The 24250-nt window shown below is 45.4% G+C and overlaps 1 protein-coding gene across 1 annotated transcript in view; it reads left to right on the plus strand.

The window, feature by feature from the left end:
- Window positions 1–14025, plus strand: part of AKAP13 (A kinase (PRKA) anchor protein 13) — a 67109-nt gene extending 53084 nt beyond the window's left edge. The window contains exons 17-29 of the mRNA XM_010001303.1: window positions 74–191; window positions 713–961; window positions 3199–3275; window positions 4645–4826; window positions 4904–4986; window positions 5315–5494; window positions 6192–6356; window positions 8427–8497; window positions 9015–9059; window positions 10104–10154; window positions 10558–11007; window positions 12791–13103; window positions 13930–14025. Coding sequence (XP_009999605.1) covers window positions 74–191; window positions 713–961; window positions 3199–3275; window positions 4645–4826; window positions 4904–4986; window positions 5315–5494; window positions 6192–6356; window positions 8427–8497; window positions 9015–9059; window positions 10104–10154; window positions 10558–11007; window positions 12791–13103; window positions 13930–13979 — 2034 coding nt within the window. The 3' untranslated portion in view covers window positions 13980–14025. The remainder of the gene's footprint in view (window positions 1–73; window positions 192–712; window positions 962–3198; window positions 3276–4644; window positions 4827–4903; window positions 4987–5314; window positions 5495–6191; window positions 6357–8426; window positions 8498–9014; window positions 9060–10103; window positions 10155–10557; window positions 11008–12790; window positions 13104–13929) is intronic.
- The last annotated feature ends 10225 nt before the right edge of the window (window positions 14026–24250 follow it).

Below are 24250 nucleotides of genomic sequence, written 5' to 3' on the forward strand. Positions count from 1 at the left end.
GAAAGAGTGAGTCCTTCCTGCACTCTGGTGAGCGTTTTGCTGCAGAACTGAAATGTTCATCTTTGTTCCTTAGAAAAAAATGAGCAGCTCCCTGGTGAGGCGTCTTGGGATTTCTGAATGTATCTTGTTGGTAACTCAGAGAATCACGAAGTACCCAGTCCTTTTACAAAGGATACTGCAGTACACCAAAGGTAGGGACCAGTTCCTCTATTCTAAGTGTGTATTTGTTCCTCTAGTGTAAATTTCTTGGATCCTTTTCAGCTGAAGCAGATTTTCTTAAAATAGACTGACTAATCTAGGCATTATTGTCTCACTCTGCTCTAATGAGATAACTCAGTTTCATATCTCCTTTTAGGATTAGTTATTTAGGTGCCTTGATTTAGTTGTTAAAAGTCTTTCTGTAGCCAATTATGGAGCAACATGCTTAGTCTCTACAGTCTCCCAGGTTCGTTTTTTTTGGTAATGGCTAAATTACATGGCTAATCTGTGCAGTTCATTTATACTGTCTTATATACAAGGTATATTGGAATAGTCCCCAACCTATGTGAAAAGATTTGTGAAACTCTCCTTAGGGGTCAGAAATGCAGCCTGTCTGATGGAGTGTTAAAAAGTTATAATGTGAGAATTTGAGAGGGAGAAAAGAAAGGGAAATACAGAAGTTAGAGTCCCTAAGGACGAAGTGAAATGGAGGTATTTCTCTTTCTGTTCAAAGAAAATGAAGTGGAACATGAAGACTTGACTCAGTCATTAAACCTCGTTAAAGATGTGATCGCTGCAGTCAATAGCAAAGTCAGCAATTATGAAAAGAAAATGCGTCTTGGTGAGATTTACAACCGGACGGATAGCAAGTCCATCATGAGGATGAAGAGTGGCCAGATGTTTGCAAGAGAGGACTTGAGGCATCGGAAGCTCATCCGAGATGGGCCTGTTTCCCTAAAAAGTGCAGCTGGTCGGTTAAAAGGTAAGACCAATTGACTTTCTGCTGGGGGTGAACGCAGCTCATCCTCTCTGGATGTAGGATTAGTCCTCATGTTGGTGTGGCCTTCGTTCATACCTCTGCTTTGAGACATTTTGACAGCAGTTTTCCCTGTGCTCTCCACTCACTTCCCATCACAGCATTTCCAATTCCTCATTTTTTTTCTGGAGTGACAGGATAGTTGCTTTTCCTCCTGCTGACTGCATGGCTGCTGAGGGCTTGGGTGCATCAACCAAGGAGCAGAGTTGCTGGGTGCTCCTTTGGGCTAGGAGAAGGCAATGATGCTGCAGCTGCTCGGAGTAGTGAGTCAGATCTCTCTGCCACCGTGTGCATGTGTAGCGGTTCCAGGAACCATGTTCACTGCATCTGAAAGCCAACCTCAGCTTCCCAATGGCTCTGCCCACCAGCGGCACTGCCTCTCCTGTGCTCCAAAAGCTGCAGTAGGGCTCTCCAGGCTCAGCGTTACCCTCCCAGTTTCACTGGGGCTCCAGAGAGGTGTCCCAGGCATTTATTGCTCTTGAACCTCTTTAGCTGGTTACGCAAACTGCTCAGGAGAGTCTCTGGTGTCCCTTCAGTTTCCTCTTGTTTGGTCAATGTTTTCTTGAAATGCTTTTTGTTTGTTATCAGGTGGAAACAGTTTTTCTAAGGTGCTGCGCTCTGCTGAGCACCTATATTTAAGTGAGTTTAATTGCTAGATCTCCTGAGGAAGCCTTCAGCTGGGACTGTAGTAGCAGAAAGAGCACAGAGCTGTGTCTCAGGCTTGGCAGGAAGCCTGGACTCTCCCTTTCTTGCTCCCAGCATTAGCTGATTAAGCCAGGGTACTTGGACATGAATGGGACTGGTAGCCTGGTGCTGTGCAGGGAGACAGCGATAACATGAAATTCCGTCCGTATGATTTGTTGTAAGGTTTTGGAAACAGAAAGTTTACAGATGACTTCTAGGCACTCAAGATTACTACTGACTTTAGATGGTGGATGAAGCAAGTTCTGCTGCTGTTACGAAATCTTGTGATAAGTACAGGCTGCATTTGCATTTCTGTCATAGAAATGCATAAACATACTTCCATCTGTAGTGCAAACTCACAGCAAAAGTAGGTCCTGCAGACAAGCTGCGGAGCTCAGGGAAGGGAGTAGCTAGTTCATACATTCTGGCTATTTAGCAGGATTTGAAATGGAGCAGAGTATAGGAATAACTTTTCTTGAAGGTTTCTAGTATTTAACCTCTTGCAAAGTGCACAGATGATAGAAAAGAACAGTGTCAAATGCTGACTTTTGCAAAGCTCCCAAAGCTTTGAATTAATTTTACAGCTTTGAATTTTAGTGGTTCTTTTACCTGGAATTGATCCTGTCTTCTGAAAACAGAATGGGAGGAATATTCCCCAGGATAATATAACTTCTTGGTTTACTTCCTCTCTGTCGTAAGATTTCCCAAGTACATTACACAAAAACTCTTTGTACTGAGGGCTATGGGTGGGGCATTATACTGGGTAGTTGCTGTGCAAGTTTGTGATATGTCATTAGGAGGCTCAGAAGGCTGTACATGTGCTCTGGGAAAAAGCTGTATTCTGATTTAAAATCCTCTCTTGGCTTGATGTTGTGCTTTCTTCTTCCACAAAATACAGTTGGGTCCTGCATCTCACACAAGCTCTATCTGCTCCCCTTGAAGTTGCCAATAGTTGTTTTTATGAGCAGAATTAGTGGTGGCTCCTGAAGTCAGTATTCCCTGGGAAAGAAACCTCAGCTGACAAATGTTGTTATTGCATGATAATTTACACTCTGCAAACTACTCATCAAGAGAACCATAAACCCCAAAACTTCCTGTGCAGATACTTTGCTTGAGGGCTAAAATATTGATTGTTCAAGAAAACAGTGCTTCTATTCAGTAAGTGTCTCTAGCTTCCAATATTACACCTATGTTCTAACTGTTAAAAAGCATATGGCTGGAGAGGAGCACTCCTGCTCTGACAGATGAGAGAAAATCCTGCAGGTTTCCCAGGTGCTGTTGTATTCTATGTAATGCAAAGCTGATTCAGATCTAACCTGACCCACAATCTCCAGGAGCTGCCAGCTCATCCTGCTAACCAGGCAGTTGATCCTGCTTCCAGAATTTGCAAAAACAGCCATACCACTCCCAAGTGCTGGTGTTCTTAAAAGAAATCTGTTTTGCTGTGCATTTTGTGGTTATACTGCATTGGTATGCTTTTTTTATTATTATTATTTCAGAAGCCCAGGCTGTTCTTCTCTCTGACGTGCTCGTATTCCTTCAGGAGAAGGATCAGAAGTATGTCTTTGCCTCACTGGTAAGGCTTCAACCTTTTCTCCTTCTTCCTTCTCTATGTCTGAAACCCTTGATGTGTGTTGTGCAGCGAAGCCAGCCATTGCCTGCTAAACAATTTTCTTGCTTCTAACATTTTCGTTTGCTGAGCAGACTCCATTATTTTTGATAAGAAAACATGTCTTCATGCCCCACCTCCCCTTTCTGCAGTGCCTTGGCACAGCTGATAATTGACCTTGAAAACCTGCTTGTTGCTTGATACACTTACTGCTTTTCAGTTTGTGCAAATTGAAGCAGTGATTGGGGTGGGAGGAGGCAATGGGATAATGCAAACATTGTAAAAATTAATCTTAGCAGAAAGAAATGTCCTAATACATTGTGAGCTAATGGGGGGGCAAGGGGGTGGGAAAGGCCACTGCAGTAAATTCAACAGACTAGCTTGAAAATAAATGTCAGAGGAATGGGAAGAATATATTTGTAACACACAACACCAAAACCATTAGCTTTTGAAGGCAGGCTTAATGAAAGGGCTAGGGACCTGCTAAAGAAAACGTAGTACGTAATTGGTTCTGTTAGGGCTGTACCTTGCAGACATGGTCTAGACTGGCTAAACCTTGTGACCTTTCCACACTTTGAACATTTTGAAAGCTGATAATTTGTTATTCCAGTTCCAATAGTCTGCACAGACTTGGTGCCCTACTCAGGGGGAGGTGATTTGCACACCAAGTGCTGCTAGCAAAACTGCTACCAGATCACCCCAGTGTAGTGTCCTGTAAAAGGCACAAAGGGGCTGACTCACATGGAGATGACACAACAGCAAAGGGACATTTAAATGAGCAGGCTGATTACCCAGAAACCATAGCACACAATGAATGTCATCTTACACACAAGTCTTAGCCATCATAGGAGCCAGCTATGAGCTTCTGAGAACAACAGGGGTTTTGTGGGATTTGCAAACAAGATGTTACTCCATCCCAGAGAGAGATTGCAAAGACAATGTGTGTGGAGCAGGCGCTACCAAGCTGCACTGAGTTTAAGGAGCTGTGATGTGAATGACAGAGAGAGTGTGGACGGGAGGAGATGAGATCAAAGTGCTGCTGGAGTTGGAGCAAAAAAGTGGTAAAGTTTGCAAAACCACGAAGTAAATTTTAAATGAATTCTTTGTTGAAATAGAACAAGGTGAAATGGCTTTTCCTAAAGAACTGATTCAGGAAAGCAAGGTCTTCCATGTTCTTTGATCCCATTAAAATGATTTATTTTTTAATTAAGTCAGTAGGTTCAGAAGGTGTTTACAACCTGAGATAGTGGTATGGGCATTGGGACCTTTTCCATACTAGTTCACTTCTGGGAGCTGGTAGTGTTCACCCTCCTTAACAACTTCTTTCCACCCAAAGGACCAGAAATCCACTGTGATATCTCTGAAGAAGCTGATTGTACGAGAAGTAGCTCATGAAGAGAAGGGCTTGTTCCTGATCAGCATGGGTGTAAAAGATCCTGAAATGGTGGAAGTCCATGCCAGCTCCAAAGAAGAGCGTAACGGCTGGATGCAGATCATTCAGGACACAATGAACACCATGTAAGCTATCAAGCTTGTTCTTGCAAGGCAGGTGATGCACATGTTCTGTTAGTAACTGAGACATCTCTCTCGTTCAGGGATAAGGATGAAGATGAAGGAGTCCCTTGTGAATCTGAGTTTGAAAAGAAAGTGTCGGATGCAAAAGTGAGAGGAATGAAAGGTAAAAACCTGCCTGGGAAAGAGCTAGGGAGCAGCTTTTGAGAAATGTACAGGAATTTTTGACTTGGGTTTTGTGGTTGAGCTATGACTTTTTTCAAAGGAGTGAGAATCCTGGATCCAGGAAGTAATTGCAATCCCTGTTTGCACCTCACCTTGCTTGCCTTATTTTTTGCTGAGCCTGCTGGGTGCTGATGCAGTGCAGGATTGTGCAGGGCACGGTTGTATCATCAGGTTCCACTAGATGGGGCCAATATCTCAATAATTTCTCTGTTTCCTTGCTGAAGCTTTTATTTTCTGTCTTCATCTCTGTTTTCTGTTCACCACTACAGAACAACTTCAGCAGAAGGATAAGCAGATCCTCCTCTTGCTGGAGGAGAAGGCCAAGATCTTCCGGGACATGGCAGACAGCTCTGTGCAAGAGGACATGCCAGGCTCCAGGCTGCTTTTCAGAGCCAACACAGAAGAGGCACCTAAAGGAGAGGCCATTATGAAAACTGCAATTAATGAAGGTGAGCAAGTCAGGGTGACATGTTAATTACACTAACCAGTGCACCCACCTTCAGTGAAGCTATCAGTCCTCAAGCACTAGTTTTGCAGGGGAAGTATTCTCTTTGTTAGAATAACTGCATAGATAAGGAGATACTGCTACCCACAGTATTGTCTCAGGGACAGGTAATGAGGATCAGGAAAGGAAGCAGATATTGGTGGCTGTTGGAAGAGGACAGAAAAGATCAGCACGAAGATCAATCGTGCATTTAAACTGCACTGGTGTCAGGAGCAGCACAGGATTTATCCTTGACCGAAATTTGGACCATCCAGGCTTTTGCTGTGCTTCAGTCTCAGCAAGGTGTGAGAAGGGGCTTGGGTTCCAGCAGGCATGTCTGGTGCCTGCAGGGGGCAAGCCAGTCTGTCAACAAATGCAACGGTAGATAGAAACTTGAGCAAATTTCTGGTATGAATTTTGGAGAGGCTAAAAATTGTTTAATGCTGTTCTCAGAGCACATCAGAAGAGATGCAGACCTATGCAGAGCGTCAGGAATTGGACTCAGTGGTCAGACAGACTGAGTTTTTGCAGGGAGAACACATGCTGTTCTTATCATTGTCATAGAAGCATTGTTTTCTTAGTACAGCAAGTCTCAGGTAGGGATGAAAATAGCTCAGAAGCCTGAGGTGGTCTTTAACAGAGATGATATTGCTTTTTATCAGTTGAACTGCTGCAAGACCTGGTGAACAGGAGCCTGGGCACTGCCCTTGGGCAGCAGGTCAGCAGCACTGCCGTGGAACAAGAAGGAGGAGTTGGCCCCGTCTCTCTCCCTAGAAGGGCAGAAACTTTTGGAGGATTTGACAGCCATCAGATGAACGCCTCCAAGTGTGAGTAGTTACATGTGTACACATCAGCATTAGCTAATAATGCATAATGTCATTGTATCTTCTTGCTTCAGAAGGACTATAGCAGCTGATGGTTTGGATTTTCCATCTCCTTTCCAATAATAGTTTATAGATTAAATAACAGATTAGGAAAAAAGCCTACGTACAAGTAGAATTATGGTAGTTGAGACATGAGGATTAAACATCTGAACTCCTTTCTCTGTGCTCTAAATCATCCTTCTTTACTTACACACTGCATGAAATCCTTTGGCTTCTTAAGGTATTTATTTTTTCATGTTCTTATTATAATATCTGGAGCTCTGTTCTACATTCCTCAGTTATCTTCTAGCAGAAGCCTGGTGCTGTTGGATTTGTGAATGGATGAGGGTCTTGGTGAATCAAGCACCTTCTCCCGTGGCTCTGCTCTCTATGCATTTGTGTTCCTCATACAACTGCGTGTGTTATTCCTGCAATTAAGTATCTCCCAAACAAATGTGTGAATATTTATTTCAGCTGCATAGTTGGCTGCTTCCCAATGCTCTTTCTTTGGCCTAGTCATCAGAAACTTCCCTGTCCTCAAATTCCTTTCTCTGTGGTCTCTCACTCAAACTCTCAGTACAGCCAGTTTTGCTGTGCTAGTGTCTGCCTCAGCATTGGGATTGTTGGACCTTGTCTGACCTTGTGTATTAAAGGAGCAGTGTTAGCTCCAGACAGTCAGACATGAGAAGTATGTAGAGTTTTTCCCAGCACTGTTGGAAAGCTGCAAAGCTCTCCACAGGCCTTGTCATCATAATGACAAATATATTCCCACTGAAGGGGTTTGTTTAGGGTTGTGCCTCTCTGTTGCAGTGATGAATGGGACAACCTCAGGCTGTTCATTGCCCAGCTCTGGGTTTTCTGTAGAAATGTCCTCTTTTGAATTGGATTGTAATTCAATAATTGTAGGATCTTGGGTGAATTTAGGATAAGAATGCAGGGCCTGTTTGTTCAGCTGGATGTCAGGAGACATGAAACCTGACTTTCATCTCCAGTTCTGTTCACAACCTGTGCAACCTTGGGCAAGGCTTATAACTTGACTACCCTTTGTTCTCCCCTCCAGCAAAGCAGAAAGGAGGTGTTTCCTCCTGCAAAGAGGTGGAAGGTCCCAGGACATGGCGCAGGAGAGAAGGTCTGTTAGGAGGACTTGAGGTTCAGCCTTTAATAGCAAAGCCTGCCTGGGGGGGTGGTGGGAGGAGAGGGCCTTTGCACTAGGTGCAGTGTCCTTCCCATTGCTGCAGATACAGGTGTATGTAAAGTTGTTCATCATGAAAAGCCTGGACATAGGGAGGTTACCAGTGCAAGTGTGGGTTTTCCCCATGGGCTGCATGTCAGCTGGCAAGGGGAATGCAAGAGTCTTGGGAAGAGCTAGAGGAACATGTGACTCCTTTGCTGTCTGAGAGCAGAAGGATGGCACAGGTGGAGGGTTCAAGGTCTCTTGGCCCTACAAGTCAGTTCACTCCTGCTCAGGAACACTGATATGACCTGTCCAAGGGAAAGTTAGGAGAAGTCCAGTGTCCCTTTGAAGGTACAGGCTTCTGATAACTAAGGGTAAGGATAAATCATTAGCATAAAATTACACAGGGTACTGGGCAGCAGTATCTGACCCAGCCATAAATTGCACTTCCACGAGAGAGGCATTGAAACTTTACCTGCAATAATATACCCTGATGTGATACTGCTGTTGTTCTCCATCTGCTCTTACTCTGCCTCATGTCTTCTAAGCAAGTATTCTTTGGTAGTAGACAGCAGTGCAGGGCTAGACAGCACACCAGCTGATAGGAGTGTGCCAAATTTATCAGCACATTGTCTGAAATCAAAGTCAATCCTAATCCGAATTCACATCCACTTCTCCTAGTAGCAGTGACTTGTCCTACATACGTAGGGAGCAAATGCATTTAGTTAAAGTGTCAAGAGCTCTGTGTCCCCTTTTGTGAAACATCTGAGTTTCCTGTATTAAATTTCTCAGACATTAACAAGTTCATCGGTGGCTTAAAATGTTGAATAACCAGTGTCAATGCTGGCTGCTTCCTTTAGGTGGAGCGAAAGATGAAGGCGATGATGCTCAGGACCTTCGGAGAACAGAGTCAGACAGCATTTTAAAGAAGGTATTTCCTGGGTTTCTTTGTCTGCTGCCATCAAATTTGGATTTCAAGAGAGTGACAATCCAAAAATACCTGAACTTCTTGACAATTAGAAGTACCCTAATAAGTTAAAAATACAATAAAATTGGAAGTATGCAGTCAAAAATGCTTTGCTGTAGCTAAAATCCTGATCTGAAAACCGTAGCAAATCAGTAGTATTCCTTGGTGGCACAGGTTGTCTGCCATCTGCCTGCAGATCAGCTGAAACATGTGTTTAATTATGCATCCTTATTGAAATGATAAGGTCAACTATAACCTTGCACCTATTCTTACTTTGGATCAATCCATCATATAACTACAAAATGATACTTAATTAACATGCTATTTTTTATGATTTAAACTTGCCTAAAACACATGCATGAATTCTCCCAGAATGGAAGATGGAGGAGGGGTTTAATGTGGCTGTAATTAGTTCAGCTTCAGAACACATTTGCTGTGATTTCTCATTTGTCCTCATATTAAATCTGTGATCTTTTTATAGGGTGGAAATGCTAATCTGATGTTCATGTTGAAAAGGAATAATGAGGTAAGAATTGATTCTGTTGCTCAGCTGTTTCCTTCATTTAAGTGCCAAGTGAATTTGTCTCAATAGGTGATAATGTAGAAGGAAATGCATTTCATTTGCTAGATTGCATGCAGACTTTTAAATACATTAAAGCTGAACCCACTGTGTCATTTATTTGTTTAACCTTGGATGCTTAGACACGGAATTTGCTGATTGTCATCTGCTTGCCAGCAGGATGATATGTGCTGATTGTAGGCAGCAAGGGTTAATTTCCACTCAGATTCACAGGGCTGTATTTATTGTGCATCTGCAGACAGAGGGAGTTTAATTTTATGTTGCAGGTGCAGTGAATTGGGACAATTAGTTTTCTATTCTCCCTTTGATACACATTCATAACACCCAATTAGCATTAATGGCAGAATGAGAAGCGGTTTTCTTAATACTGGTTATCACACTACTACTGAAAGTACTATGATGGTTTTTCTTCTTAAAAGAAGAAGGGTTTGCATTTACCTGTATTTTCAGAGAGCCTCCATGAACACACCTGCTGTGCCCATGTACCTGCTGTATTGCAGTCTTTCTGTCTAATGACAGTGGGACTTGTAAGGGACAGTGGTGGTGGAAGAATACAAATAGTCCACATTCGTTTTAAGATTTCTTCTTTTTTCACCCCTGAAGTTTTAAAGTGAACTGCCAGGTTTCATGCCGATTACTCTGCTTGTTCTTGAGCAAGGAGTGCTGTGGGAAATGGTTTGCAGGGACAGCCTGGCAGTTCACATGAGGTGTCTGTGCCGTTTGGTGCTTCTGCAGATGTTTCCTCCCCTGCTGCACTGACAGCTGGGAAAGTGAGGAAGATGATGCCATCTCTGAGAGATGTCCAGGGATGTATTTGTGTACTGGGGGAATGATTAAGTCATTGCAAGAGAAGAGTGTGAAAAATGAGGGTATAGAGATGACCGCACAGCTTGTTGGATGCAGCGGTGGGTCACAGTGGAAAAGGAGTGTGCTTTACACGTACCCTGGCACCCAGTGAGATCTAATAGCAACGCTTTTCTTTTCTCGCAGCAGGTCCTCCAAACCATTACCAGCCTCCATAAGCTGCTCAGTGCTTTGCAGGTAGGCTTGGCCCTTCATCCTGCTTTTGCATGCTGCTAGCCCAGGCCATGCATCTCACCAGGCAGTGACAGCCACATGCGCTTCGCTCCCCATCTCCCTTTCCCCTTTGCTTGTCACATCCCTGCACAGATGAAGACCCTGTGGCTGGCTTGCAGGCAGTGTGCTGGCAGGCTGTAGGAATGAGATGCTGCCCAAATGAATGGGTGCTCACCTGAATTTGGGAAGCTGCTGGGGGAGATGCTCTGCCAGCATCCTCTGGGTAGCCTAGCCATAAGGCAGCAGTGCTGAGCTGTGAATTTGGTGGGGGAAGAAGGGGTTTGATTACAACACCCTGAGGTTTCCATGGATGGAGTTTTTCTCCACAGAGAGGGCACTGCAGTGATTTGTGTCCCTATTCTTCTAGGGTGTTGTGCTGCAGCAGGACACTTACATCGAGGACCAGAAGCTGGCTCTGAGCGAGAGGGCTCTGTCCCGAAGCTTCTTCCGGCCGACTTCACTGCTGGAGCAGGAGAAGCAGCGCAACCTGGAGAAGCAGCGCCAGGAGCTGGCCAACCTGAAGAAGCAGCAGACACAGCACCAGGAGGAGAGGCGGAGGAGAGAGAAGGAGTGGGAAGTGCGGGAGAAGGAGCTGGCAGAGCAGGAGGCCCACCTGGCCCAGCGAGAGGAGCAGGTCCAGAGAGGGTGGCAGGAACTCGAGCGGGAGCGAGAGGAGCTGCAGGTGAAGAAGGCCTCCTACCAGCTTGACCTGGAGAGGCTTCGCACGGCACAGAAGCAGCTGGAGAGGGAGAAGGCGCAATTCAAGCAAGATGTGGAGCGCTTGGCTCAAATGCGGCAGGAGTCTGACCACAACCAGGTAAGTGCTGCCAACAGCCAGGCTGCTGGGGAAGCCCTGCCCTGCAGGGAGCTCCCGGAGTGTTGTGTGCCAGCGGTGATAGACTGACGCCAGCCCAGCCCTAGACACGTTGGGTCTGGTATTTCAAACTGGCTCTTTCCTTGCACGTGATGTGCAGGGCTGCATTTATTGCACCTGTTGCTGCTGAGGCATTGCCAGTCTTGGTGCAACACGGTGTGTTCAGGATGCCTGGCTAATGCTGAGCAGTAGGTGGTTCCTAGGTAGGTCCTGAGCAGCCTGAGCTGTGCCTGCTTTTCTGTGCTGTGTGTTGGTGGACAGCAGTGTGGAGGTGGCTGGCTTGCAGAGAAGATAACCTGGGCAATCTCAGGAATTTGATACTGCCTTTGATTTTGGCTTTCACCTCATGAGGGCTGCGCTCAGAGGAGTGGTCAGGAAAATGAGACATCCTTCTCAGACACAGCCTGAGCATTGTGTTACCTGCACTGTCTGACTGCCACGAAAGCCACTTGAGAGGCTGATAATTGCAGAAGTCTGTTTGTCAGCTTACATCCATCTCCAAAAGCATTCTTCATATCTAGCAAAGAGATGGGCATTGTCCCTGTCCTAAGTGACCGGGCACCTGCAGTCAGTCTGGTTATGGCACAGTGAGGAGAAGTCCCTGGTTTTGCTGCAAGAGGCTTCTAGTGTCTGGTTGCCCACAACCAGAAAGAAAATCTCACATGCAGATCCTGCTCTGTGCATTTTTCAGCGAGCTGGAGGTTTTTTTGTAGTTTGTTTTTTTTAACTGTGCAGTAGTCTAGCTGATGAAAGTGAGCTTTCATTGGCAAAACATGGGCTGAATTTGAACCTTAAGCCTGTTGTTGATAATTTGTTTGTAACTCACTAATTCTGAATGCAATTTGTTTAGAGCTGCAGCAGAATTAGTTTATAAATGTTGGATTGCAAAATGGAAATTATTTTGGTTCCTGAATGGACTAATTGCAGAGCTCAGCAGTGAGCTCTGAAAAGCAAATCATCAGAGGAGAGATTGCTCCCTCCCACCTTGGTTCCTGATCAGGCCAAAAGTTTCCGAGCACACAGTGAAGCTGTTCCAGCACTGAGCACATGTAGACATGCAAAGGGTATGGATACCATGGGAGAGGCTGAGAGGTAAATAACTGTGAGGCCTCGGGGATCAGGAGAAGGAAGCACCTTTTCGAGGCAGGTATCTTACTGACATTTCAGAGCTATTAATAGAGGGTTTGGTGAAGCTTTGTTGAGCTGTTGTTTTGATCTTCCCTTTGAATGTGAGGGCTCAATTACATCCTCAGACAGCCGTTAGGGATAAAAAAAAAATAAATCAGGAAAAATGTTTTTGCTTTCATCTCTTGCTTGGGAAGGCTTCCTTTGACACATGCCGCTCCAGTGCTGTGTGCTCGCGTTCCCCTGCTGGAAAGGCACACTTCTCCTTGGCCTTTTGCCACCATCTGTGTGCATGAACGATTCAGGGTGAGTCTTGGTACTGAGATCTTAGACAATATTTGCCCTTGGCTTGTTGATACATAGCACAGTACATGTAGGAGCAAAAGATACTGGATTGTTATTCTTTAAATGTCTCGTTTATTTATCTTAAACAGAGAGGGGTTCTTTCATTGCTTTGCCTGGATGGGGACCACTTTTGAGCTGGTGAATTGGCTGGGTGTTCATTGCCTGTCTCTGAGTGTTCTGGGACACACCTTTCCTAGCCAGTTTCTCTGCTAGCCTCTTTCATGCCCAAATGAAACACCTTTCTTTTCCTATATAGGTTTCACATCTGCATGAGAAACTTGGAAGAGTCCCCTCCCAGTCCAGCATCGATGACTCCTCCAAGCAGAAGAGCCCTTCCCTTCCTAAACAAGGGCACTTTGATGCAGAACTGTCTGTCTCCCCAAAAAGGAACAGTCTTTCAAGGACACACAAAGAGAAAAGCACTTTCCATTTGCTTAGCACAACAAACCAGACTAACAAGGCAGCTGAGGAACAGCCCCAGCTGCCTACCCGCCTCTTCAGTTTATCCAAACCAAAGGAGAAGAAGGAAAAGAAGAAAAAGGGCAGGGGACATCGCTCCCAACAGTCTGGTGAGTGTCAGGGGAGTCATTGTGTGTTTTCAAGGTCAGTAGACTGGTTTTTCGCTCCAGCCAACAAGCTTGTGAAATCCCTGAAATCCAGCTTTGAACGTGGATGGTAACACAGGGATGGAGATCAGCTGTGATGAGTGTAGTTCTCAGCCTGAAGTGATCCTTCTGTGGGCTGTACTGCCTGTTCTGCAGCCCCTGGGGTAGTCAAAGGAACACACTCTACTCCCTGCTCCTTCCCCATCCCATCCTGAGCAGCCTCCCCGGGCTAGACTTGCTTTCTTTTGCAGCATGCTCTGCTTTCAGGAGGAATGTGTCCTGCTTCAATGCGTGTGCTTTCAGGTCCTGCTGCTGGGATGCTTCTCATTGTTGCAGCCCCTATACTGTCACTGTCTGCTTTAACTTTGTTGTAGTTTGGAAGTGATATCTGCAGCCCTTCTGGTGGCCTCTCCAGTCACCTCCAGCTGGTCTGTCTTTTGATCTGAAAAAAAAATCCCTGTGCAGTTTCTTCTTCTGGTAGCTTTACAACCCCTTAGGACTTTGTTCTGCACCTCAAACCTCTGACCCACATGAAATTTGATCTCACATCCACAGATGACCACCATTATCCATATTAACTCCCTGATGTTTTCCAACTAACTTATGCACAGAAAACTTAGCAATTACAGGATGTAATTGCATGGTAGCTCATCAGGGAACTGGAGATCTTTTAAAGGTGCCCAGTGGATTGGGCAGACAGCAGGGTTTCTGTGTGTATGGATTCATGCCTTGCCTGCTGTCTTCCTGTATTCCCATAGTGATTCCCACTTTTTTTTTTTTTGTGCTGCAGATTCTCACTCATCAGAAGCACCTCCAGAGGGTGAGGAGATCTTCTGCTGAGCACAGACGGTTCCATTGGTCACTCTCAGCATTGGTACAGTGGACATCTCCCTGCCTGATCCACAGCACGCTGCTGGGCCTGCATCTGACAAGCATCTGGAGGTTTTAAATAAAACGTGTTATGAAGTTGTTATAGATGTTATGTGGTGGGAAAGGGTCTCTCTTCTGTGGTTTTGTGTGAATTCTCACCACAGAGACTGCACGGTTGAATAGTACTGTCTGCAAACCTTGGGTTCAATGGATCGGGATAGATGTTTTCTGTCTCTTCTGACTGCTAAAGGATGAGAGAACATAGCCTTAAGGGGTCTTTGCCTTCAAATTCCCCTTTTCTGGGGAACATAACCAAATCCATGTATTTAGCAAAAGATTAGGACTCTACAAATGGTGCAGACACACTGGCATATATAGATATACTGTACAATACATATATATGTGTCTACGTATCCACTGGGATACTCTTACAGTCTGTACAGCCAAGCTTAGCTCGGCCTGTGGGGATAGGTGATACCTGATGACTTTCAGGGAGTGTGTAGATATTAAATATCTTGCCCTTACTGCTCCAATTGTAACACCATTGATTTGCACACCCCAGTACAGGCTGTTTGGTTTCAGAAGGGTTCCTTACACCAGGAAGCAGTAACAGCATTCGAAACAGAAATTCAGAGGGGGAAAAAAAAGTAAAGTAATTCTGAAAGATTTCCATGGGGCAAAGGGTTTAAATGTCAGACTGTTTCTACAGCCAATCAGAAAATCTTTGGGTATATTTAAAATGATGCAGAAAAGAGAGATTCAGTAAGCTTGTAAGGCAACCCCAGGGAGCCAGAACAGTGTTCAAGCAAGAGCAACTCTAAGCAACATTTTCTTAGGCAATCTCTTTGAGCTCCAGCTCACTCCTTCATGTCTTCTAAGTAAGGCTCATTTTTCTTGCCAGAATATAGTTTTCCAGTTGCATTTTACAACCCTTCATTACAAGACTGATGATTTACTGGAGAGATGGCTGAAAATCTGCTTTTAGGGACCTTCGTTCTGTTATTTGTATTTTTCTTCCCCCACTTTTTGTGTTACTGTTCTGCTTCTGTTTCTCTGGAATTTTTCAGCTTTCCTTTTTCCTTTCTAAGGCAGAGTGAGATAACATCAGTTATTAGAGCACTCCAGTGAGGCGTTGCAGGTCAGAGGACTGAGTGCAGCGAGCCGAGTAAACTCCGAAGAGGTGGCTTCTAGTCCCTATACCTGTACAATACTATGCATTTGTTAACTATTTCTGGGGAGAAAAATATATTCTCATGGACAAAAACGCTGTCAGGTTCACTGTGCTGACTGTGAGGTGTTTGTGCAGCTGTTGAATACAGGGATGTGTTCAGTGGGGGAAGAGAAAGGTAGCAAGCCAGACTTTTTTCCAAAATGATTGTTTTTCCAAACCCTCTCAGGGGAATTGCCTGAGTGGATTTGCAGATGGTCACAGGATGCCCTCAGCTTCAGAATAGTTTAAGGCTTTGCTCAGAGTTTGAAGCTGTCAAGTGCATTTCTTTTTCTACCAGTTTTTCTAAAAAGGAAAATAAATAATATAAACATTCTCTTTTTGCACTGCTGTTTGATTTCAGTTTGCCCTCTAGCTTCTCACAAGCTAGTAACCCACAGCAGTTTTCAGTTTGGTGCTGATGAGTCTCAGCAGCATTGATGGCAAGGTGAATGCTTAGATTTGTTGGTCTTGTTTAGTGCAGGAGTCCTAAACTGCCCACTTGCTTCTGAAGCTCTCTGAACTACTAACACTCAGAAAAAATAAAAAAAGGAAGAAAGGAAAAAGAGTTGAGATTTATTTTTATTTTGCTTTTTTAATATTATTTGGTGCTTGTTCTTAATTGCAAGCAGGGCTTGCAAAAATATTTATCTTTCTGTTTATTTGAAAGAGTTCTTTTTTTAAAAGAAGTTTACTTGGTTTTATTTTTTTATTTCTTTTTACTTTTATTTTACTTTTGTTTGGAGGTTTGAGAGTTGGGTTTGTTGTTTGTTTTTTTTCTTTCTTTTTTTTTTTTCCTTACCAAGACATTGGTAAACTAAGTGTTCTTACCTCCCTGGTTGCTACAAAACCAGGATTTGGGTAGTGCTGCTTAGCAGCCCGTGCTGTGCCCAGAGTTACACAACTTCCACTGAGAGCTTTCTTTAAGGTAGAGCATCTTTGGGCAAAAAAACAGTCTGGAAAAAGAAGTAGTGACCTCGGACAAGACTCCTCTCAGTTGGTTTCCTTGTTTAAATATTTTGTTTAGGTTTTCTCATACCTCTTGGACCCAAAGGAAAAAGCTAAACATGGAGCATATTGCAGTACTGTGAGGGTCTGGTCACTTCTCCAGGGAGGTACAGGCAGCTGTCCAGAACCTGAAAGGAGCTGAAGGAGGCAAGTGCTGTTGTTGTTACCTTTTTCATAAGTAAGCCACCAATTTTAGAAAATAATTTTTGCCTTGCTATTTATGTACCTCCAAAAAATGAATGTGCCAAGCTGAAATTTTTGGAAACCAAAGAAATGCATGGCTCATTAACTGTTGCGTAAAGAGATCAGGTCCCTGGGATTTCTTAAGAGTTGCCCTCAGTCTAGCCTTTGCCAGCATGAGCTTTTCTTTCAATCCTCTGTTTTTTCCTCAGTTGCAACACATCTTGAATTCACAACATGGGAATGTCCTGTGTCTCTGAGAAGGGCATCAAAAGGGAGACACATGACAGGGCTGAGTCTCTGCCTGGCATGAGCATTCAGTGCCCTCAGTGAAAATACTGTTTCCTAAGTGATCTCCTAAGGTCCCCATGGTTCCTTGTCACCGTGGGTGTGAATCAGAAATACATGGACTAGAAATACTGCTTATCAAAGCTGTTTGTGTCTTAGGTTTTGGTGGACAGACTTTTGTCCCTGGAGATTGTACGTTACCAGTTATGGCATGATTCACATTTTTGGAATGAAGTCTTTACTCCCACACTGCTTCCTCTTTCTTTTACCTTTAGGAAGGTGAGGACTTGTTTTTGTCTCTTTAGCCTTCTGTTTTTCCCCCTCTCAGGTTTTCTTTGGAAAGGTTTGGCATAGGTTCCCAGAGTTGGATTCCCACTCTGATCCCTGCAGGTTGCCTAGGGTTGTCTGCTAGAGTATGGTCTCAGCTTTACAGCACCAAAGCCTTTCTTCTTCCTGGCCTTAAAAAGGCATTTTCTCCAATTCCACACCTGGCATCCATCCTGCGGTTGTTGAAAGCCTGTTATTTCTTCAGCCTAGCCTGATGATTTATCTGGTTCCCCGAGGAGGTCCCTTGATCCCATTTGGAGCACCCTGACCACCTGTTTTGCATTGGGTTCCTGGGACTCAGAGCAGGTTTAAAAATGTCTGTGCAAAGCTGGTATTGTTGGAGAGAGATGAGGACCCTGCAAGGGCTCTCTGAACTTTTTTTGCAAGCGTTTAATGAAGGGGAAAAATCAGACTTTCTTTTCTTGGGCTTTTCTTAGCCTGGTCTTTATCACTGCCCAACAGAAGGGGTGTCAGTGACCAGGGAGGTGGGAGTGCAGGCTAGGATGAAGTAGGAAGGTGGTGAGTGTTAGCTGGGGTGCCAGAATACACCAGTGATAGAGAGTAGCTGTAGCAAATAGTGTGAGACTTGATGGAGTTGTGTGGGGTTGACCTTAGCTTCTTTTAAGTGAAGTGATCATCTCATCATGTAACTTAATGTCAGTTTGATGCCATAAAGCACTTTAAATGGAACTGGTTGTGACCCTTTTCATTTTGCTTTCATGGAGACAATCAGCTCTTGCCATTGTTCTCCCCTCTGTATCCCCAGCAAAATCTGAGCTGCAACGAGGCATGTTTCTGGTTTGGCTTGGCTTGACCCCGGGCTAGGAGGAAGGGCCAAGGTTTTTGTTTTCTTTCCATGCCAAAGTGGGGGTGAAACTGTCTACAGTACTACTGCAGACAGGAGTGCATGGCAGGACTATAGAAACTGGCTTCTGATGGCTCAGGTATATCCCCCAGGAGAGCCCATGCCAGCATCACCATTGCCTTCCTCACAGCAGGTACTACTGCCTGTAGGGAAGCTGTCCTGCCAGTGGCTTTGCCTCCACCTCTCTTTCCCTGGAGAAATCCAGGGCAAGGGAAGGTGTGGGGCAATATAACCACACAAGTGAAGTGAGGCCCTTTCCATGCATGAAGTTATTTACTGTCCAGGCCATTGGGAGACCTCCCAGGTGCTATCTCTGGGGCAGGAGCTCTCACCACCACTGAGGGTGGACTTTTCATTCTTGAAGTTCGACCACTGCTGAGAAACACAGTAATGCCATTAGCTTGTGCAGATTTGTACTGCCTTTCAAAGGCAAGAGCATCCATAGGGTCTGATCATCTTTGCACCTTCCTTGAGGCACTAGGATATCTCAAAGCTGTTGCTGAAACACCCAAATCCAGTCCTCCCAAATGCCACTGAGTCAGAAGAGCTTCATCAGGTGCCAAATCCCAAGGAAACTCCAGAATATCTGTGACACAGAGGCAAGGGAGGACTGGGCGCAGGAGAGTATCTGCTAAAACCCCGCAAAACATTCCTTGTTAACCAGAACTCTGGAAATTTTTCTGCCTGCTGGCCAGGTTTGGGAATTTACATAATTTAAGGCACCCTTTTAAACAAAAAAACCTCCCCTGCTGCTCATAACTCTTGCTTCATCTGTCAGAAGGGGCAGCAACCGATGATTCTGATCTGGTGATGCAGCTAAGTTTTAATGATAGGTGAGCTGAACTGGCTTCATCTCTTGCATCTCTTGCTCTTGGGTGATGGGAAGTGTAATGCTAGCTCCCTTCCCACCCACATTTTCAGGGCTCTGTGCCCTTTCTTTCCACATTCATTTCACTGACACTGATGCTTTGCCCAAATATATTCAGCTTCCATTGCTTGGGGGGAGGGGGAAACAGGATAACATCCACTGCTTTGCATACAGCTATGAGCTTTGTATGTATTTAAGCTGTCTATAGGTATCCATCCTTTCCATGCTCTAAAGTATTTTACTATTTTCTCTATTGATACTAAACACTGACTCAAAAAAAAAGGAAAAAAAAAACACCCAAACACCTCTATCTCCAGTTCAGTTCACCTGTGGTTAAAGTTTAGCCTGGTGTTTATTTTGTACTAATATGGAATGCACTTGAGTAATTCCCAGCGTTGAGGAGGTGTATTGTAACAATCTGATATACCTCTGCTTTTGGTTTGTTTCTTAAAAAAAAAAAAAAAATATGAAAAAATGCTCTGCATTTTCATGTTGAACCCATTAAAAAAAAAAGTTTTAAAAAATAAAAGTTGAAAAAAAGAATTTTTAAAAAGAGGGTAAAACCTAATTGCTGTATGTTAATTTGTAATTATGTAAAAAGTAAGCAGGTTATTGACTGTAAAATTCTTCAGTTTTTCTGTAACTTGCCAGAAACCATTAGGTTTTGTAACAAGCTTTTATTTATCTTCCTTTTTAGTTATCAGCATCAACCTCTTGTAAAGTCATTTTTCCTCTAAATAAATTTGATTTTAAGTCGGAGATTTCTGCCCAATTTGGTTCCACACTTTTGGTATTTCTGCTGTTGACTTTGTTGCACCGAGACTGAATGAATAGACGTAACCCAGCTTATAATCAAATGTTTGCATTGCTTTTATCATCTGGATTCCAGTCTGCACCCATTGGACTCTAATTTTCCTTCTCAGAAGATTTGCATTTAGCTGAAGGGCATATGGCCATAATGATATTCAGCTCTGTGGGCTTTTCCCCCTCCCTTCACATACAAGGCTTTTCATCTTTTTACAAGAAGAGGAAGTGTCACAGCCATTATCTCAGCCACTTCAGCTCCAAAAGCAAAGATAAATGGCAGTCTGGTGGCTGCATGTGCTGTCATACAGCACAGTTTCTGTAACCTGTGAAAATAGTTCTGCATCTCAGGCAGATCCCAGGCATGGGAGGGTTTCAGCACATTTGGTTGAGAGAACTAGAGATGCTACACCTCATTGTGGAGACGGGGAGAGGAGGAGCCAAGTCTGCACCCGTCGTACTTTGTACTTTCCGTGTTATCTGCTAGAGGAGGCTCAAAGGATCCTACTTTAGCCAGTGTCTAGGTCGTTCCCCTCGCCTGGGGAAGGTGAAGAGACAGCGTTCCCAGTGCCTGCAGGCATCGGGCCAGGCAGAAGAGGGTGCCAAAGCTACAGAGCCAAAGCAGAGCTTGCACACAGCACGGAGGAGCCAGTACAGAGGGCCACAAAAGCTGGAGTTTCTCTACCATCATTTTCTTGTACCTGTAAAAGTGATCACAACTGCCCCTGTACCAGTAGTGATTCCATGGGCCTGGGAGCATCCCCTCACCAGGCAGAAGGAGCATAGAAACCTTCCCCATTCAGCCTCTGCATATTGATTTTCAGGCAAAAGAATTGCTGAATTTCCATCTTATTATTTAATTTGTCTTCAGGAGTGAGATAGGGCAGGAGATCAGATGTATTGATCAAAGCCTTCAGGCAGTGTTGGATTGTTTCTGAGCAGGTGCTGGGAAATGCCAACCCCCCCTCCTGTGCCCTGTTAGCCAGCGATGCAGGGCATGAATTTTTCCCCCTCCTCATGTCTGTATTGCATGAGCTGTTCTAAGAAGCTGGATCATGTCAATGAAACCAAACCTACACCCTGTCACGCACCACTTGCTCCAAGACAGGCAGCTCCCTGCGTGCGAGAGGAGATGAAAGAGCTCGTTTATCTCGATGGCTGCTCAGGAGTCCTTGTTTTATTTGCATTCCCATTCGTCCCAGCTCACCTAGTTCCCAAAGCAAGTAAAAGCTTTCACTGAACCGTTGGCTCCTGCATGTGGTGTTTGAAGAGCACATTTTCCCGTGGCCCCTCTTAGCTCTGCAGCCTGGGTGTTCGACAAAAGCAATGCTTAGGTTACCCCAAGCCCTTCCAATTCTGTGGTAAAACAACAGCTGCGTCTGCTGCTGGAAGCACAAGATGCTGGTGCTGGGATACAACAGGCATTGACCATGGGAGGAAGAAGAGCATATTTACTGATAACAAATGGTGTGTAGAAAAAAACAATTTCTTGCTGAATTGTGCCAAGGAAAGGCTGGGGTGCATAGCAAACCATTACCTTCTCTGGTCCTGCACAGTGCAAACCAAACTGACCCGGTTTCCATCGGCCAGAGGGGAATCTGGGCATGGCAATGCAAATTGCCTTTTGCAGAGGAGAAAATTTGAAGACCACACCTCTCCAGGCCATCTGCATGTGGCAATTTGAATATCCAAAACCACCTTTGCACAATTTTGTCTGCAGGCCATGCTCTGAGACATTATGGCATGGTTAAGATGATGAAATGAATGTTCCACCCAGACCACATGCATCAGTTATTTTAGATGGTCCCCAAGTATCTGATGTTTCTGAGCATCCCAGCTTTCTTGCCCAGTCATGGCTTTGCCTTACCAGTAAAGGGGCAGAACAAAAGATCCCTACAGGCCCTTGTGGTGGATCATCTGGATGTGGTTGGATTTTTACTGGCAGTTTCGCCTAAAAGCAGTCATAAAGGAGCATTAACAGGTACAGGAGAGGCTCTTTGAAATAATAGTTTAGTAATACCTTTAATATTTGCATTATCTGCTTTTCCCCCTTCCTGCCTTTGCTGGGTTCAGTCCTGGCACAGGCTCCAAGGTGAGAAACTGGAGGTCTGGGAGGACACAGGTGTGAGCTGGGCTGGGGCTTGCAGACAGGCTTCTCATTCACAGAGTTTTTATTAAGAGAAGGAAAGGCAAAACCCTAATTAGTTCAGTGAGTGAGTGAGAGGCCTTGTAATCAGATGGTGAATGGTGAATGGTAAAGTAATGGCTTACCTTTGCCATAGAAGGCACCTGGGTTTTTTTTTAATTAGCTAGAGAGGATGTTAAACACTGCAACATGTTGATTTGTTTGGGGCTGGAAGATGTTCAAATTAAGGGGAAAATAATATTTGACACTAGCAACTGTTATGAGAGCCCATACAAGAGAGCACCTCCGGCCCTCACAGGGATGGGCAGACCCACTGGGTGCCCCTTGCTCCCCAAAAATAGTTACCTTCACACCTCTTGAAATACCCCCCAAACAAAGCTTTGCTGCAGAGCCTCCTGTGTTTTGTTCCAAGGTTTCTCAGGAAAGGTTGCTGCAGGTTCGGCCTGGCTCCCCCCACGGCGCTGCCTGCAGAGCCCAGAGCCGCTGTCCCTGCATCCTGGGGCTCGTTTTGTGCCAGGACTCGCCCAGCGGGGCGATGAGGAGCAGCCCTCGCTCCGGGCGGGAGGACATCGCTGTCCCCAGCACCACAGAGCCAAGGTTTGTTTCCTGCTCCCTGATGGGGCAAGGCTGAGTCCCGGCAGGTTCCCCGGGGGGAGCTTATTGAAGTTCTTTTGCTCTCTTCTTTCTTCACAGCCTGTCCCTCGCACAGATGTAGCTCAGCTGCCAGTTCCCGATACCCCCTGACCCTCCCCGCGGCCTGGCCTCTCTCCCTTCAGCGCTCGGCATCTCCAGACGCTTTTTCTTTTCTCTTTCAATCAAAGAGCTGCTTCTCACCGGCCACATCTTTCCAGTGAGTCTAATTAGACAGGAACCTAATTAAAGCCGAGCAAGAGGGGTGAGTCATTAGCAGAGCCCTGCGGGAAGCCCCAGAGCAGTTGCAGGCCCGGCGGGGCAGCAGCGTGGGCCGAGGAAGGAGTCGGTGGCTGCAGGCACTGCTGGCTGAGGAGGAGCAGCCGTCAGAGCAAAGCAGCTCCTGTCTGCGTGTGCATGTGTAATTCCTCCAGACAGTGAACCAGAAGTGGAGTAATGGGTGTTTACCCACCTCCCTGCACCTGCCGGAGAGCCAAGTGGCAACACGCTGCAGGCCCCAGTGCTGCTGGGTTTGTACAGGGCAGGGGATGTCTGTCCATCCTACCCAGCCAGGGCGGTAAGAAGCCAAAAGGGCTTTTCCTGGTGTCCCTTAAGCCTTTTTTCTCCTTCATTTGTTTCTACCCGTTCCTTTTAATACATGGCTACCCCCTAGAATGGAGCAGGGCTTGTGTCCCGGGGACTGACTGCCTGCTGGTAGCTGCAAACAGTCCCTGCGGGGGTAGAAAAAGAGGGTAAAGGGCAGGATTGCAATGTTTTCTGAGTCGCAGGCCTGAGGCTTGCTGTGAAGCTGGGTCTGAGAGATGGGACTTTCTGTTGGTGATTAAATCATGTCCTTACTCAAGTGCCAGCAGCTTTCCAACAAGCACAACTTATGCCATCCTGGCCTAGCCCTGGAGTATTCTTCCAACCTTAGCTCAGAAGGGAGGGCTTCCCAAGAGACCCAGAACTGAAAAACCACAAATTACTGGATTCCTGAGCTCCATGATCCGCAAGGGCTGTCAGGAGGAATGAAAGGATACATTGGATAGCCAGGTTGGTTCCTCTTGAACCCTTCTACTGTCTTCATGGAGGGAGGGCACACAGATACAGAGGGTCCTTGTGCACTATGGCTGAGACGCAGCCATCAGAGGTGCAGTGCATGCTGGGGAGAGGGAAGTGAGATGTCCAGGCGCTGACAGCGTGAAAGCCAGGCTTTCTTCCACGTAATTGGATTTGTTATTCAGCTGAGAAACAGTGAATGGCTTGGGTGGGCTCTGAGCTTGTGATTTCAGTGAGGAAGTCAGGACGATGCAGCAAAGTAGGTCATACTGCTGCAAATAGGGTTGATGGTTTTGCACAACAATTGATGATGTTAAAAAAGGAGGTGGTGAAATGGAAGAGAAGGGAGATTGTAAGGAGTTTGCTGCAGGCGGCTTCCAGCTCAGGCTTCCCCCAGCCCTGCTGCCTGTACACAGAGGGCACCAGGCTCCACTGGAGCAAAAGGGATTGGGCCCAGTTTAAATTTCCAGCTAGTTGTGGGGAGCTGGGGGCAATGGTTTCTCCTGCTCTTGGAAGCTTAACTTCATTTATGAGCAGCATTTCTTGGGATGACAGTTCGTGAGCCTGGACCCAGACTAAGCCATGTTTGGTTTATCCCAAGAGAGAAGGTGCATCAGGAATCAGAAAATAATTTGATATAGGACGTACCTTGGGGTGGTTGTGCAATGCTGGGGCATTCATTAACACACAGGAGAAAATGACAAGTTATGGACATGAGGCTTCATTGCTCTGTATAGACATGGATGAATTTAAAAGCATGTTGAATGGCTGGAAAAAAATAGTCCTTCACTCCACAGATGTGTCTAAAATGGCAGAGCCAGCCTCTGGATGGATGTGGCGCTTCCGCAGACAAGGGAGG

Source organism: Chaetura pelagica, unplaced genomic scaffold (assembly GCF_000747805.2).
Source record: "Chaetura pelagica isolate M959 unplaced genomic scaffold, ChaPel_1.0 scaffold737, whole genome shotgun sequence".
NCBI lineage: Eukaryota > Metazoa > Chordata > Aves > Apodiformes > Apodidae > Chaetura > Chaetura pelagica.